Genomic DNA, 17230 nt, shown 5'->3' on the forward strand with positions numbered 1-17230 from the left:
GGAAGTCAGGAGGCTGTTGGAGAGCGACAGTCATTACAGGGAGGAGGTCGGTGTGGATGTATGGTTCAACAAAACACAGGACTTTTAGACGGGAGACAGTCAGATCAGCAAATGCTTCTTCATGTCTTTCGAGAGAGCATGGACAACGTGTTGATTTAATGCAATTAAAGCTCCAGCTTTGTGAATTTCTGCTGTAACATTGATGCATCTGCATTGAAGACCTGATAACTTAATCATCTTATAATATAGCAATCACAGGGATCATTTGATTACTTTTACTTTTGGTGCATTATGCAGGTATTCTTTTAACTTAATGCAGAACTTGTACATGCAATTGAGTATTTGCACCTACATCGTTGTATTGGTGCTTTAAACATTACTTCCACCACTGAACAAAGGACGTGTGCGTATGAACACGCATAAATAGAATGCACATTAAAAACTGCATGTCTGAACACACTATATTCACATTTACTCAGCATAATAACTACATCCCTGCAATGCTGCAAAATGCCACACAGTTGCAAAGGCTGCACATATGGAAATTGTGTGCAGCCAGAAGCAGAATGAAGCCTATACTCTCATGCACCCTGATTCAAATCAATGTTGTATCGTACAATGTTGCAGACTTAACAAACAACACAAGTGAACAGCACACAGACCTGAACTCACATCAGACTACAGCAACAGCTTGTTAGCAATCATGGCAGAGAGAGCAGAAGACATAAGGGAAGCACTGTAATTATATTCTGGACAGAATGCATTGACAACGCTGCGCTGGCTCATCCGTCTTCAAATGCTGGCATATGGAAAGATGAGAGGAGAGAGAAAGGCAGCATCCAGGGCTTGTCTCCGCCTCGTCAGTCACGTTGACACCTGGAACTGCTCAATCTCCTAACCTGGAGGAGGACAGACTGGCAGTGTGTGTGCTTGTGTGTGTGTGCTGGTGTGTGTGTGTGTGTGTGTGTGTGTGTGTGTGTGTGTGTGTGTGTGTGTGTGTGTGTGTGTGTGTGTGTGTGTGTGTGTGTGTGTGTGTGTGTGTGTGTGTAAGAGGGACGGTTGGACAGAGAGGATGACAGGGAGCTTGACAAAATGGATGAAACGAAAGAGGATGAGAAGAGTTGATATGCGAAAGAGTGTGACAGACTTAGAGGTTGGAGGAAAGTGAAGCCGTCGTTGGAGTTGTTGACAATGATTCTATGCTTTACATAAATACACACATATGCATATATTATGTTATCAGTCATTTTATAGTGGCCATTTTTTTCTGCTGTGTGCCCTCACAGATAATCCCCTTGAACACTTATCCATAGGGCGTGTAACTTTTTTTTAAATCCAGCCGCACGTGGCCTGTTGGTTGTCAGATTATCTCCCACCAGAACAAGCACTGCCGCAAAATGCAAATAGCAACCTTTACTCTCACAACAATGAGCAAAAGCATTGTGAGCAGAGACGGTAGGTAGGCAACAGAACAACTCTCCTAAAAAAGGAGTCCTTTATTTTTCCAGGCAGATCTATTTTTTGCAAAAGTAAAAAACTCGAAAGTTGAGTGTCTGACTTTATTTCTCCATTCATTATTCATTACTCGTACAAGCTCTATTTTAGAAGTTGCAGACCCAGCCATATCCCTGCTAAAGATACTTTCTCCTCAACTTATGTGTGATGAAGATGAGAAGTGAGCCTCCTGTGCAGGGAGAGGAAGGAGACGGGATTTTGATGCACACAAATCTGTTTGAGTCATATTTAAGATTTAAGGCTGCGTACACACAAAACACACAGCAAATTTTAGCCATAAATACACATATACATTAGGGAGGGGTATGTAGAGGTTATATTTCTTCACCTGTCAACTCTATTTCCTTGTCTCGACAACTTCTGCAAATACACAGATTTCTGTTTGGACAAAAAAAATGTATTTTCTCTGAAGCCTCCTCCCCGTCTGGGGAGAGTCATGCCGATGTTGTACTGCAGCACTCTGCATATGGCAGACTGAGTGTCCTGATTTTGTGCTCACTGACTCCAGTTTTAACACCATATCCAATAAGACGGATGTTGATTTATTTGTGCATATGTTATTCTAGCAGCATTGGCTACAGTCATGGCAATGTCGGTCAGTCGTCCCAACACTTCTGTCCAATCTGAAATATCTCAACAACTGTTAGATGGATTGCCATGACATTTTGTACAAACATTCACGATGCCCAGGGGATGAATTTCAATACAGTTGGTATAATCCAGCTTTCAAACAAGGCTTGCCTTATCAAAATCATACTTAAGACCAATTCATATCTTATGTAATTTTACAAAGACACGAGGCACTAGAGCTTTTTAATGTTTTGGTATCCTTTCTATTGCACAGGCCTTTTTTTTCCACAGTTGCCATTTTGACATGACATTTCAGAGTAAATACAGGTGTAATTGATCAAATTAATTATGGTGCAGTAGTATTTAGTGTGTCATAGCTAATCCATTGATCCAGGATGCACAATACTGTGGACTGACCCACCTAAATGCCACTGGGCCATAATTACACCTTTCAATGACATGTCACAATGGCTGCTGTTAAACAAGCCTATTATGGATGCGTCTTTTGGTTGACAGATAATTTTGCTCTAATGTGTCCCTGCTTATAAAACCAGCGTTGACAGAAAAGCCTGCACCGCAGAGTCAAACGTATTTGTCATACAATGCATGTATGACATCATCCACATAGAAAACAACATTACAGCAAGTCAGAGACCAATTGGAGCGATACAACTCGAGGCAACCCAGAAACACAAAGACAGAGACCAATAGGAAGTAAACTGGGGCTAACATTTATATGTTTATACTAAATCTGCAACAAAGAACAAAAGGGCCTTCTATAAGAAAGAAAAAGAAAAAAGGGGTCTTAAAAAACATATTAAACCAAAATGCAGAAACACAGATTCCCTCCTTCCCTATTGTGTTTTATGTTCTTGTTTAATTACACCATACAAATCCACCTCCCACACTAACACTCATACATGCAACAATTCACACATGTAGTCTTTAAAGCGTAGACACATTTGTAATAGCTGCATGACTGTCCCCCCTGTGTGTGTGTGTGTGTGTGTGTGTGTGTGTGTGTGTGTGTGTGTGTGTGTGTGTGTGTGTGTGTGTGTGTGTGTGTGTGTGTGTGTGTGTGTGTGTGTGTGTGTGTGTGTGTGTTGGGTGTGTGTCACTTTTGGCTGTCAGCTTTCTTGTTTTTTTCACATTTTCTCTTCTGAAGATTGTTCTGAAATAAATAATCGCTCTTGATCCTTTTTTCACTTTTGTACACTGTGGTTTTGTCAGCTGTTGTGTGCTGTACATTTTTACGTCATTGTTGCATTGTCTGTCAGTGTCTAGACGGACAAGAAAAGCAGACAGAACAGAGCAGGTAGACAGAAGACCTGGCCCTGCACACAATTGGTAGCAGATTGAGTGAGATTCATGCAAAAAAAAAAAAAAAGGTCAACGTCTTACCACTAACCCAGGCAGCCTGGAGAAGAGGTCAGAGCTCACCACGGATGCAGCAGCAACCTCACTCTGCATTTTCTCCTCCTTTCTGCAGCGATGACCTTTCTCCAGACTCGTCTATTGGGGAGGAAGGGAAGGGAGGAGAGGGGGAACTGCAGAGTGAGGTCGAGTCACAACCACAACCTCAGCCCGAGCAACAGCAGCAAGAGACTCAACCACAGGTTCAACCGCCACAGCCTCAGAGCGAGCCCCAACCACAGACTCAACCACAGCCCCAGCCCGAAACCAAACCTCAACCGGAACCTGAAACTAAACCCCAGCCTGCACCGGACCCCGATCCTCTGCCTCAGCCTCAGCCTCAGCTTCAGCCTCAGCCTCAACCTCAACCTCAGCCCCAAGTCGAGGTTCCAATTGAGGAGGCGGCACCGGAAGCCCCCGAAGCCCCTTCACCTTGCGGAGAGGAGCAGATGGTTGTGGAGCAAGAGAAGGAAACGCTGGAAGAAGTCGTGGAGGCAAAGAGAAAGCAGGAGGGAGAGGAGGCACAGGCCAAGCGGCGCGAGGGTGAAGCAGTACAGGAAGAAGAGGAGGAGGAGGAAGGGGGAGGAGCAAAAGGAGGTGGGGCAGGGAGGAGAGCCAGCCTGCATCACACGGCGTCGCCCTTGAGGGTGCAGCGCAACGGGGCCGGCTCACACTCCACCACCTCCGACTATGAGCTCTCGCTTGACCTGAAAAATAAGCAGGTAGGGTTGTGTTGGGGGATGGGGGAGGGTTGGTGTGTGGTTTGGGTGGGGGTGGGGGTGGGGGGTGGCAGGTACAGTAACTTGGCTTGTGTGTATTGTACGTCTTGTGGTCTGACATGTTTGTGATGTTCCTGTCTGAAGAGGAAACTGGTGTTTTGGGAGAGAAGCTGGTGTTTGATGAGATTTTTTATTTTTTGGGTTGTTTGTGGCATTGATCCCTATCGGCCCTTTTAGACTTCCCAAACTGTATCAACTAAAGAAGAGCTTCCTTTTCTTCATTATCATGAACCATCATTGTCATGTCATCATTTCATCATCACTGTCACATGGTTTCGTCTTTCACCAAATTTGGATTGTGAGTGTATGTCTTCTGGAAGTACTATGGACATTTATATGACAGTATTTTACTGCTGTGGTTTAATTAAGTGGAAGTGGAGCAACTCATGTACATTAAGTTTTATACACTGTATTTCTTTGCAAAGGATCCATACGTACACGTACACACATCAGGGTAAAATAAAGACAATGTGCAAACAAATTGCGTTTGTATCTGCATGAATGGAAAGCCTTTTTGTTTGTCTTTTTCCTCTGCTGCTCTATGAGATCCTCTGGATGATGAAAAGCCCCCGTTTCCATGAAGAATACAAGCATGTGACCGTTATCTGTTCTCATCTTGTTGCAGCCAGTTATACTGATTTTGTCTGAAACCGAAATGTCTATGAACTGTGACTGTATTTAAACATGCATTTCCATGTTCTCATTTTTGTGTTCTTATCACGCTGTTCATCAGGGGGCATGGAAATCATTATATAATCATCTCCATTCCAAGAACCATCAAACATTTGCCATTCGTTTTCATGATCATCCATCCAACCAACATTCTCCAGTCCATGGATCTACAACCAGGTAAGGCAGCAGAGTTGTGGGGCAAACTAGTGGGGCTCCGTGTGTGCTTCTGATCAGTTTTCTGCAACTCAGATCTTCATTTTCATAATCATTTTATTAGAGCTAATCATTTTCATAATCATTTAATATTTCAATTTTGCACATGAAGTTAGGTTTTATTGTCACAACCTTGAAAAACAAGTTGTACAATGTCCATGTGGCTCTGAAAGAAAGCTTTTCAAAGTTTGAAGAAATAACCCTCATGATGTCATAATGATGTCATCAGGGTTGTCTTGGTCTGGACTTGACACCTGCAAGTTTTAACAGAATGTTTGCATTACGAAGGAAAGTGTGTGGTTAGACAGAAGTAGGCAAGTTCAATGCTACATTATTGGAGTCACTTTCCAGCAGAAAAGCCAAGGTTTTGCAGATTCCAGCTTCTCGATTGTTTGGATTGGCAGCTTTCCTCTGTTTTTATAACATTTAAATTGATCATCTTTGGATGGTGTACTTTTGGTTAGGATATTCAAGAAATCGACATAAGCTTTGGGAAATCTTTTCATCAACAATGGAGATTTCTCTTAGTTGCAGGGTTAATATCACAAATGCACATCATGCATGTTTTTGTTTTACAATGTTAAAATGTCATTATGGTGATGTTTGCTAAAATCCATTGCTGAAGCAATAAATTAAACAATTCATTTGATGGATTGAATGGTAGTTTGGATGGTTGCAAGTCAGCTCCATTTTCATTCAGTCCATTCCTCACTCATCGCTTCTGTTCAATACTAAAGGTTCTTTTAACCTCAGCTCCTTACCTGTGTCTCCCTCTCACCTCCATTATCACCCCTTTAATCTAACATCTCTCCCACTATCTCACCGTCAACAATACTGGAGATATGCGATCAGCTAGATCGATTTTCTGCCTGTACAGTTGTTGGTGCATCTGCAGGTCAATGTCAGGGCAATTGCATCTGGGGGCGATACCTTGATTGCGGGGGAGGAACCTCGTGATAAAGTCACTAGTTCAACTTTTATGTGTTTGTTTAAAGCTGGTTTAAATTTAGAACCTAATTGAATTTCAAATTATGCCTTACAGTAGAACGCTGGGGAATTTACATGTAAATTTCCCTGCCTTGGGTAGTTTTGTTCATTAAATTTAAATGCATTTGTGTAAGTTATATTCTTAATTTTATTGATCAAGTACAAAATTGTGCATTACAATAAACAACTAAGGCACAAAGGTTATTGTTTAGAGAAGAAAAGGCAACAACACTCAGCTGGGGGAGTTACAATTATATAATACATATTTTTACAGCTTTAGGATTAATAGGAAAACAACTCAAGTCAATGTACTCTTTGATCTCATTCGTGAACGTTGAATGCAATCTTCAGTATGCTAAATAATAAAAATAAATCAGTTACACAAAAAGGCTGCATGATGAGGAAAGAAAACAAGTTGGAGGTAGGCGAGCTTGTTAAATCCCAGCAAAGCTCAAACACTGCTTAAATTATACGTCCATTTTAAGTCCATAAACCCACTAAAACCACCAGTTCAACGCTGGTTAGTCTTTACTAAAAACAAAGTAAAATCTCCACAAAAAGAAAGTGTTCTTACAATACAAAAATCTGAATTACTTTAAAATAATTTTTCAGTGTTTCTCTGACTATCTGTGTTGTCATCTGCTCTGAGTCTATTAAAACTCCTGAGCCAAAGCCTTAGGAACACTTCACTGGTCCTTGTTTGTATAGCACAGACAAATTTATTCCAAAGTTGTTCATCAAACTGAGAGGTTCTTGTAAAGAAAGAGGTGCAGGTTCAATCTTTGCAAACTGCGAAGCCTTTTTGTTTCGGGGATGATGAAGTGTTGGTGATCAGACCTGACTTTAAATGACTTTTCTTGCTCTGTAATTGCTGCTAATCTCTGCTTGAGAAATGTAGGTACCCATGAATCAAAAGGCATTTATCTCCATAAAGTGAAAGATTCAACAGCGGAAACATTTTAACTTAATGGAACTCGTTAATGTGCAAGCGACATGAAGACAAGAAATATCAAACAAGGGCTAGATCAATATGTTTAGCAGCTTGTCTTAAAACTGCTCATGCAAAAAGGCATGGATTGGCAAATGTGTTGAAAATATTCAATAGGTTGCTGCAGTATCATTTCATATTGTTTTGCTGCGCTAATGAGACTGCATTTTTTTTCTGCGTCAGAATTAGTCTGTCAGTAACTACTGACCTTTTTCACTCACTGACTTTGGTCAAGGATGTCTCAGCTTAACGGATCACCATCCTCTGATCACATCAAGTCTCGTATTGTCATCCTCATCTTGTAATACAGTCAGCATTAGTTGTGTCCCAGTTTTGCTGTTATATAATCATCTCATTAATCATGCAGATGTTTCTGAGCTGTAGGACAGTGTGCATGAAAGCTAATAATCGTGGCTTTGCATTTCACCCCCCTTATTTCTGCAGCATGTGAGATCTGACAATCGGCTGTTTTACTTACGCAATTCAGCCTTTTAGTCAGAGACTAATAGATTATTGCTAAAAAAGGAAATGCAGTGCATTTTTCCCACTGGACTATTTTAAATGAATAGTGTGACATTTTGGGAACTACACTTATGAGCTCTCTGGCTGAGCGTTAGATGAGAAGATCAATACAACTCTTCTCATCTAACATGTATAAAGAGTAAATAAGCATTTTTCCCAAAATGTTGAGTAACTCCTTTCAATTGGTAGTAATTTGTTTCTGTTTGCCTCAGTGACAAACAACCAAACTGTTTCACCACAAGCTAGTATTATAAATAATTAGTATTCTACATGACATGTAATCTCACAATGCTTGAACACGGAAAATCTTGGCACATGACTAAATCTGCTCCTTGAAATCATTAAAAAATCATGCTTTGTATTGTACTTTTGAATGACTCTTTGTTTTGAGACACATTTTCATTTAAAGCGCAAACATTTCCAGACTAAAGCACATTCCTTTCCCAGAGCCTCTGGGTATTAATATTGTATACAGAGACAGAAAAAGTCCCATATTTCAAGCCACGATATCCACCATCACTATCTGATGACATTTGAGCTCACGTTTCTATTTCAATGTGAGCATAAACTTAAATATCTTTACTTATATTAAACCCCCCCTTTTTGTGGATGTGTAGCCTATTTGACTTCACAATTTTTAGAGATTTGCTCCTTTTTGTCTCCTTGATTTTAAATATTTTCATGTACCATCTCCTTTATTCATCCTTTATTTAAGAATTACACCTTTTCCACTCAGTACTATCTTGCCATTTCTATGTATCTGTAGAATTGCACACTGCAGTGAAGCACCACTTTGCACTGGTTTGTTTTCCACCTTTTTCCCCCTTGTTCAAAGGGGAACATGAGGTCAGCATGGTGCTGATCTGCCCGTCAAAATCGATTTAGACCTTGGGGGAACAGAGCAGTGCCATCACTGTGCTCTCAAAGCACTGTGTCTCCGGAATAATAATCTCTCTCCATCAGCGCTTAGTGAAGAGATCAGGGGTAGAACTGACAGTCGGCTAATGGGGGGGATTTTCAGCTGTGCCACTCTCGGCGCGGCCATCCGTCTCATCACCTCTTTCTATATCTTCTTACCTTCCCATCAATGCACTTGTTTTCTTGTTTCGTTAGTGCTCTGATCATCCATCTTTTTTAACATTTCTCTGTCTTGTCCTTTTTTACATGTATTTCTCTGTACATTGGTAAAGTGGCAGCTAGGGATGCGCATGCACATTTTCATGCCATGATTATTGTATGACCACGCCCCTATGACAACGTGAAAAACAATGTATAGAGTGAGAGGCAATGAACCTTCAGAGGATTATCACCCAAATCTGCAGCTCCCCTCGGCTTTATGGAGCTTTAAGGCGCAAAAATGACATCTTCGCATCACCTGGAGTTTAACTTTGGTGACCTTTGAACCGGCTAAGTCGCAGCGTCAACACATAGCAAAGTATTGTGAATGGTGGACTAAGGCCATCCCACCTTCACCGTGAATATCGACGCCTACAAGCATGTGTGACCGTGCCCTTATTGTTTCAGCTCACTGATTAGCTGTTGACCCGCAACTTTTTTTTTTTTTTTTTTTTTTTTTTTACAGTTGGAGCTGTTTTCAGCAAAAAAGCTCTTTAATCCCACAGTACCACATTACCTGCTCAGCCCCAGACGGCAGACAGACACAGTTAGTGACTGGCTGGTGAACAGCAGCAGCTAAAGTGTCAGATATTTCCTTTAGGAGTTGGTAGAGACCAAAAACCGAGCTAAACAGTAATAGAAATTGGTGAAACATTCTGATGGTAAAAATACCTCCAACAAAGGAGTTAAATCTGAAGTACACAGCACATCTCTAGTCCTAACACAATCTTAGTAAAAAAAAGTGGACATGATTCCATGCCAGTCTGTCTTTTTCCTCTCCATTTATCATGACCCAGCTTGAGTGGCAAAGTGTATCAGCTACACACTCTGAAAGAAAGAAAGCAACACGACCCAAATGCTTTATTCATCATCCCCTAACCTGCTTGCGCAGAAGGCAAAACAAACAAGCTCGCCTGCCACATTTAATCAAACGCAGCCACGCTGACGGCCCTTTCGCACTACCAAGGGCACCTCTGCAGTGGAACTCTTTGCAGAATTAGTTTTGATGAGGGACACCTTTCTGAGTAATGAGATCATATTACCTCTGTGCCTGTCTTTAAAAAAAATAAACAAACCTACACAAGGTTGATTTTGGAGCCAGGCTAACCTTGTCATTTATAGAGTGCACAAAGAACAGTCACAGAACAATCCTGATTAAAAAGTGATGAATATTCAGGCTGAGTGCGACCAGTCTCCACGAGACGACAGCAAATGAGAAGTCGCCATCAGCAGATACATTAGAGCGTCCAATTCAGAAACCACCTTAATATTCTCACTACGTCTCACTTTGCTCACAGAGGCTCTGCAGTGAAATGTAAATGGAGTAGATAAGATGGATTTTCAGTGTCATTCCACTTTTCTAAAAAGCTTTGTATGTGATTCCGTCCCCCCCCCAACGGCAGAGGCTGCATCTTGAACTAAACACTTATCACAAATTGCAAACCCTCGAGGCATTACAGCCTATCAGGAGGTGGTTGGGTGACTTTGTCCACTACTAAAGCGAAAGGAGATTAGCAGCTGAAAGTCACACCCTTTGAGGCCGCTGTAACCGTTAGTTCAATTACATTTGAGTTTGCAGGAGGGATACGTTAGTCCTCATGTACACATCGACCCGATACAAGAAACCAGCTCCTGAAGAAAAAACTGAGGGAGAGAACAAGATTTCTATTTCCTAGAATTATATGTGATTTTTAACATGCACTGTCTATGCAGAACAGAATATTTTTTCCCATTTGTAAAATGACAGAAGGTGACACTGCTACTCTTTCAAAGCCGAATCCTCCTCCACACGCGTGCCCTTGATACAGTTAGAATAGAAACGGAATTATATTCATTGATTTACTCTGAGTGAAAAGAATTTCAGAGTGACTGGAGAAGATAAGAGCACTTTCTGGGCACTTCCAAAGATACCCACACCCTGATTGTTCTGGGAAACTCAAAGAGGTCTCATCCAGTGTTTGAGCTGCTGCTAGATAAAAAATGGCTATATTACATCACTATCTATTTCCCACAGCATTTGAGCAATTTTTCACAGGCAAGATTAATGGCTTGTTCAGTTTCAGACAATTTAAAGTTGCGTGGAGGACCTCTCTATGGAGTTCCAACAGATTCTGAGTTTTATTTGCAGAGGAAATGAACAGTTTTACCAAATACCATGAGTCAGCCTTTACTGTGCTCTCTCTTTCAGACAGTGGCTTTGACCAAACTGTATGTAGGTTCAGTACACACATCACACAAAAGAACTACTGAACCAAGTTAGGATATTATTATTTTAATTTTGAGTACTTTAATGTTTTTATCTTGCCTGCTTCTTCGTCAAATTGGATTTTACAACCCTTTTCATCTCCTGGGATTTCATTTGTTTTTCTTTTCCCACCACAGTTATCCCATTCCTCACACTCTTTTTTTCACACTGATATTCAACTCATATGCCATATTCATCTTCCAAGCACCAGAGTGACAGGCAGGAGAATGATGAAAAATGTTTAAAAACTGGTGTGATAAAGGGGATTACGGGAGTCCTTGGCAATTTGTGTGTATCTTGTGGCTGTTCTGCAATTTTGAATGAGTAAGCAGCCATATTTGTCATGTATAATGGAGACAGTGATGATTTTCCCAATAATTGCAGATTGCCCTTACAGGTTATCTAAATCATTAAAATTCAACAGAAATTCCAGCAATTCATTATTTTCCTTTTCTTTCATTTTTTTTTAGATCGAAATGTTAGAGCACAAATACGGTGGCCACCTCATCTCCCGCCGTGCTGCCTGCAAGATCCAGACCGCCTTCCGCCAGTACCAGCTCAGCAAGAACTTCGAGAAGATCCGCAACTCGCTGCTGGAGAGTCGTCTTCCTCGACGCATCTCCCTGCGCAAGGTCCGTGTGCAAAACACAGAGGGTTTCTCTGCTGAACGAGCCCTGGCAGAAGGCTGCAACTTGACAGGCATCCCACTGGTGCGCTCACCATCTCTGCCTGTCACAGTTGGTGGCACCCTGACCGACCTGGAAGACTCATTCACTGAACAGGTCCAGTCACTGGCAAAGTCCATAGACGATGCACTCAGCAACTGGAGCCTGAAGACCATGTGCTCACTGCAAGAAGGCGGCACCTATCAGTTCAGTGCCGACTCTTTCAGTGCTGCAGCAGCAGCAGCGGCAGCACCAGGAGGAGGAGGAGGAGGTGGAGGGGAAGGAGGTGTTGGGGTGGAGCCGACGCTTCATCAAGGCCCGCTGGACCCAAGTGACCTGTCGAGGAGTGCAAGCAAGCTGATGATGGCGTTCCGGGATGTGACGGTGCAGTTCGATAGCCAGAACTTCCGTGTTTCATCCTCCGTCATGGAGTCGTCCACCGTCACCCTCGGCAGCGTCGAACAAGAAGGAACCCCCACGACTGTCACATCTACTTCCACAACAACAAACTCCGCTCCAGTCTACGTTCCTCCTGTCCTCTTGCAAGAACCCCCTCCTCCCCCTGCAGAGCATCCAGACGAACCCATAGATCCACCACCGCCCCCACAAGAGCCCCCGCCACCCCCAGAATCAGAATTTGAAGAAGGCGAGCAGGATGTTGAGTTCCCTGCTCCTCCACCGAGTGAAGAAGAGCTGGAGGAGGAGGACCAGCCTCCCTTAACCCCTCTGGATAAGATGGCTGCTCCGCAAAGCCCAGATGAAGTTGTGGTGGTACTGCTGCCACCCACGGAGCCCCATCACGCCCCTCCGCATCTGCTGGGGAGCTCGCCCATGGCAGAGCCCCTGGAGGTCAAAAGATGCAGCTCCGAGACAGCAGATAACAGCTCAGAGCAGATGAGCAGCAGCAGCACGTCCACCGAGGCACGCTCTACATCTGAAGCCTCATCCAAGGAGGCCCTGCAGGCCATGATCCTCAGCCTGCCACGCTACCACTGTGAGAACCCCGCCAGCTGTAAATCACCCACGCTGTCCACTGACGTCATGCGGAAACGCCTCTACCGCATCGGCCTCAATCTCTTCAATGTGTGAGTAGCCACTGCATTTTTTTTTAATTCTTTTGTGTTCAGATGATTCTGATTAATTTGAAATCCTGCTGCAGTATTATGGTATCACTTCTGAATCTTTGCTCAGTGGTTAGCCATGGATTTTAATATCGTCTTTTCACACACACATGATCAGATGGTTAAACCAGTTCGGAAATGTTATGGCGTTTGGGAATAATTTGGTAGTATTCGTACCAGTTTAACACTCTAAAGAGAAGTGTAGGCGTTGTCAGCTAATCAGGGTCTGGTAATGTGGCTGTTCCTCTTGTGAGGTCTATTTAAATTCAAATGTGCTTATGAGAGGCTAAATGAAACTATATATTCTGATTACTATTGGAAAGTAAAAAAAAAAAAATGACAGGAAATATTGGAAGAGATAGAATACTGTCAAGTGAGATTAATGAAACAATCTGTACCTCCACCCTTCCTCTGAGTACACCTGAAGTCTGATGTGGCCCTCTGGACTCAAAAGAGCAAAGAAAAGCACTTTTCCTCACTGATCCCCATTGTGCTGAGCAAACAAACAGAATGAACCCTAAGTCCCAAGATGGATCTGAGGTGTCTTCTTTTTTCTGAGAAAGAAAAATGAAAACTGGGATCAATTATTGAGCTACAGAGCTGTGTGGAGATTGATTTGTAAGAGGACAGGAATGAAATGAAGGAAACAGACATGGTGGAAATGACAGTTGGATAAGCCCCACACACCCCATAAATAGCTTTTTTTTCAAGCATACGCATAATGCAGATGACAATGATAACAGTGGAAGATTAACCACTCAAGTTAATTTGTAATGTCATTGATTTCAGATAAAGGTAGAAAAAAGATCAGCTGCAGCTAGATACTAAAGCAAACAATGGTTCGATTGGTTGAAAATTATTTCTCCCGTTGTCTTTTTAGTGTTTGTTTAAATGTTTTGAAAAGGGGTCTTAAATATTGATGGCACTTTGTCTTTGTATTGCAGGTAGCGCAAAATTGTTGTTTTTTGTTTTATCAATAAATGCATAAATAGTTTCTGTCTGTATATATAATATTACTGTGGATTCTCTACTGTTCTTTACTGTTTTTTACTGTTTTTTATTGCTCATTTTCTTATTTATAATACTTATTTTGATCTTGTGTTTTTTTTATTTATTATGTCTCTTGTTTTGCACTATCCTCTTTGCTGCTGTAATCCTGTAAATCCTGTAATAAAGGATTATCTTATCTTATCGTATCTTATAAATACTTAGCTTCTTAGCTTACATACTTCATCATTTAATGTAACAAGAGAAAAGTTATGTTCAGTTATGACGCAAAAATTGCGCTAAGCTTTGAAGCCACTTATTGTCATGACCACACCAAGGGTCAATTTCTGGGTCCGTCATCTGATGCCATTGGGGCCAAAAATACTTTCCACATAGATTGGGAAAGAGACATCTGTAGCTAAAATAAGATGATCTATTTTTGCTGTTGTTTATGTAAATCAACTTCCATTTACACAAATAGCCCTTATTTAAATCATTATGTCCTTAAAGTTGTAAAATTCCATAATTGCTGAATCCATAGTGTTTTTTACTGTCGTCCATGTGAACGACCTGGAGGCTGAGGAGTTGGGAGGAGGGGTTAAAGTCTAAACGCTGGTGCGCTTGCTCTATTGGCCCATAGATGTGAATGAGCCGGTCATTTTACACCCAGGAAGTTACATTTTATTTGCTTTATGCTCCACTGAGCAACTTTCACAGATACACACCCTAACCAGTTCTCTTTATATATCCATGGTTTGATGTGCCAATCTCAAAGTTTGCCTTAAATGCCAGGACAGATACAGGTTACTCTTGTATCCTACTATAAGGCCTACCCAATTCCCTCTGCATTTTCCTCTGCGGCTTCACAAATTGTCAGCAGAAGAAAAACATGTCTGTCTTGGAAAAGCTTGTTTATGTTCGCAGCTTTTGGGCCAATGTGAATTCAGTTCTCCCTCGCTGCCTAGTGAAGAGTGACAAAGTCAAAACCAGATAAGAACTTCCCAGGACGTGCTCCAGACAGGTGCAAGGTGGTTACATGGCAGCCAAAGATAGGAGGAAAAAGTGTTGCCATGGTGACGACTGATTCAGTCAGTGCTGGCCCCATGCGCTGACTGAATCTGTTGATTTGTTGAGAAAAACACTGACATCTTGAGATGCGTGTCAAACTCACACAGGTGTGTTGTAGACAATGGATTGCTTGGTGACATGTGACTCCAAGCTAGTTATCATATGGTAATTTAAAAATCTTTACATATTCAAAGAAGCTCTAAAACATTTTTTGTTAAATTGATGTACACTTTATGCTATAAAGGCAGAACGAAATCTAAGATAGGTGCTGATTTTAGATTGGTTTATCTCTCATAGGCAGCCCTTATTTTATACACATAAATTCTCCTTTTAGAAATGTTTGTAACAACATGACTCTTTACAATGTGCTAAGCAGCCACCAGCACACTTGCAAGACATCTTTAAACGAGGACATTAACCATATGCTCTATTGGCTTTTCACCCAGAGCAGACCCTAAAGGACCTTAACACCCCACATAGAGTTTTCTAATAAATTAACTGATCTCACTTGCATATATTACAAGTTGAGCCCGACCACTGATGGAGTTGCTGGGTAACAATTAGTCAGAATACATGAGGGGTGGATCCAAAAAATAATAGCAACGATTCACAAAGCCTAAAATTCTCATTAGTCATTCTGCTGCGAGTCGTGAATGTAATTAAAAGTTCCTTCAGCACTGTGTGAACCGGCATCTTGGGAACTGGAATGAAAAATGTGTTAACATTTCAAAACAAGTATCTTTTGCCCCTGCCACCTCAACCATTTCTGCAGAAGCTTTCCTTGCATTCCAAAATATCCCGCTTTTAACAGAAAATACACTGTGTTCCCTTGGGTGCAAAACCACTACAAGATTTTGTTAGGATATTGCCCCAATTAAGCCATCTCATACAAATTTAGAAGATTGGAGCTCATGAACACACATTATCTTTTTGCTCACTGCCAAGCTCTGCAGCGCAATAAAAGTGCACAATAAAGCCGATTAACTTTGACTCAATGCTGGAGCGTGACACAGGAGGAGCAGGATCGAGCTGTGCAGTTACCGGAGAGGAAATAATCACCAGGAGAAATAAACAAATTACTGAAAATAAAAGTAAAAACATGAATGGCAAGGAGGGAGGTGGGTTATATAAAAACTGCAATAAAGTTTTATTATTATGTTACTATTTCTAAAATAAGATAACATCAGATATCAAGTCATCTGTTAAACTTTATCTCCTAAAGTGTATAAAGTATTAGAGATTTATTCCCCAGTGCACATAAGTAGCACTGTCAAAATGCTGTAAAACTACTTAAAGGATAAAGTTATGGTTTGGCAATTGAAGCAGCTGTGGTTCAATTTTAGTTCAGGGTTTAGTCATTATCAAATGGAAAAAAAAACGATAATTTATACAAAACAATTACATTATTTAAACTGTCAAATTAAATTTAAAGTGGAAAAGAGAAGATAATCCAAGCTATGATTTGAGACTTGAACACTGGCATTGCTACTCTTTCCAAATATTATTTCTATATCACACTATCCTCATATGTAAAGTAACATGGGAACATAAAGGTTTTCTGCTACTTTCATGACATTTCAATGTCAGTCTACTTAAAAAGTTAGGAGCTTCCTTCCAGATAGCGTAAAGAAAAGATCACTTTGGCAAACTCTATATTTACTATCAGCTGTACAATTAGTTTTTAAGACACTTCCACTTTGATAGTGTAACTCTGAATGACAGCTGGAGAGGCACAGTTAGTTTGGCTATGCCACTTATCTGTTTGTTCAGATTTGATCTGAAACATATCCTTAGAGGGGAAGTGAGGACTGCACATATTTGTAATGACTGTTTAATGAAAGTTCCCAGTTTTCAGAAAATGACATTTTCATAGTTATTTTCTACATATTTGCTATCCCCTCTTCTCATTCCCCTAGTCAAACACCTTGAGAGATAAGCTGACTTTTAATAAATTGGCTAGAGAAAGAAAAACAGAATGAGGAAGGAAGAGCAAAAATACAAGAGGGAGAGAGAGAGAGAGGGAAAAAGAGAGAGAGAGGGCAATCAAGCTTGGGGCTTATTAGTTCCACCAGTTCATATCCTCCCTCTAATACCTGCGCTGTTGTATCCTTTGCATCTTAAACAGTGCGTTTTGCTTTAGGCTAAAACTTAGGCAATGCTTGATCGTGCAGACAAATAAGCTCACACATATGCACACATTAAGGTAGTGTAATGTGTATGTGTGTGTTTGTGTGTTGGTCAAGGAAAAGTAGGGGAGCAAGTAAATTAACGGGAAGAAAAGTCTGACGTTTTGTTAGTATGTGTGCAGCAGCCTTCACAAGAATAAAAAGATACAGTGAGCAATGGAAATGGAGTGCATAGCAAGAAAG

At 41.2% G+C, this 17230-nt stretch overlaps 1 protein-coding gene across 1 annotated transcript in view; it reads left to right on the plus strand.

The window, feature by feature from the left end:
- Positions 1–17230, plus strand: part of LOC129112447 (IQ motif and SEC7 domain-containing protein 3-like) — an 86268-nt gene that overhangs the window by 40234 nt on the left and 28804 nt on the right. The window contains 2 exon segments of the mRNA XM_054624551.1: positions 3575–4220; positions 11491–12770. Coding sequence (XP_054480526.1) covers positions 3575–4220; positions 11491–12770 — 1926 coding nt within the window.

This window comes from Anoplopoma fimbria, chromosome 23 (genome assembly GCF_027596085.1).
Source record: "Anoplopoma fimbria isolate UVic2021 breed Golden Eagle Sablefish chromosome 23, Afim_UVic_2022, whole genome shotgun sequence".
In the NCBI taxonomy this organism is placed as follows: Eukaryota; Metazoa; Chordata; class Actinopteri; order Perciformes; family Anoplopomatidae; genus Anoplopoma; species Anoplopoma fimbria.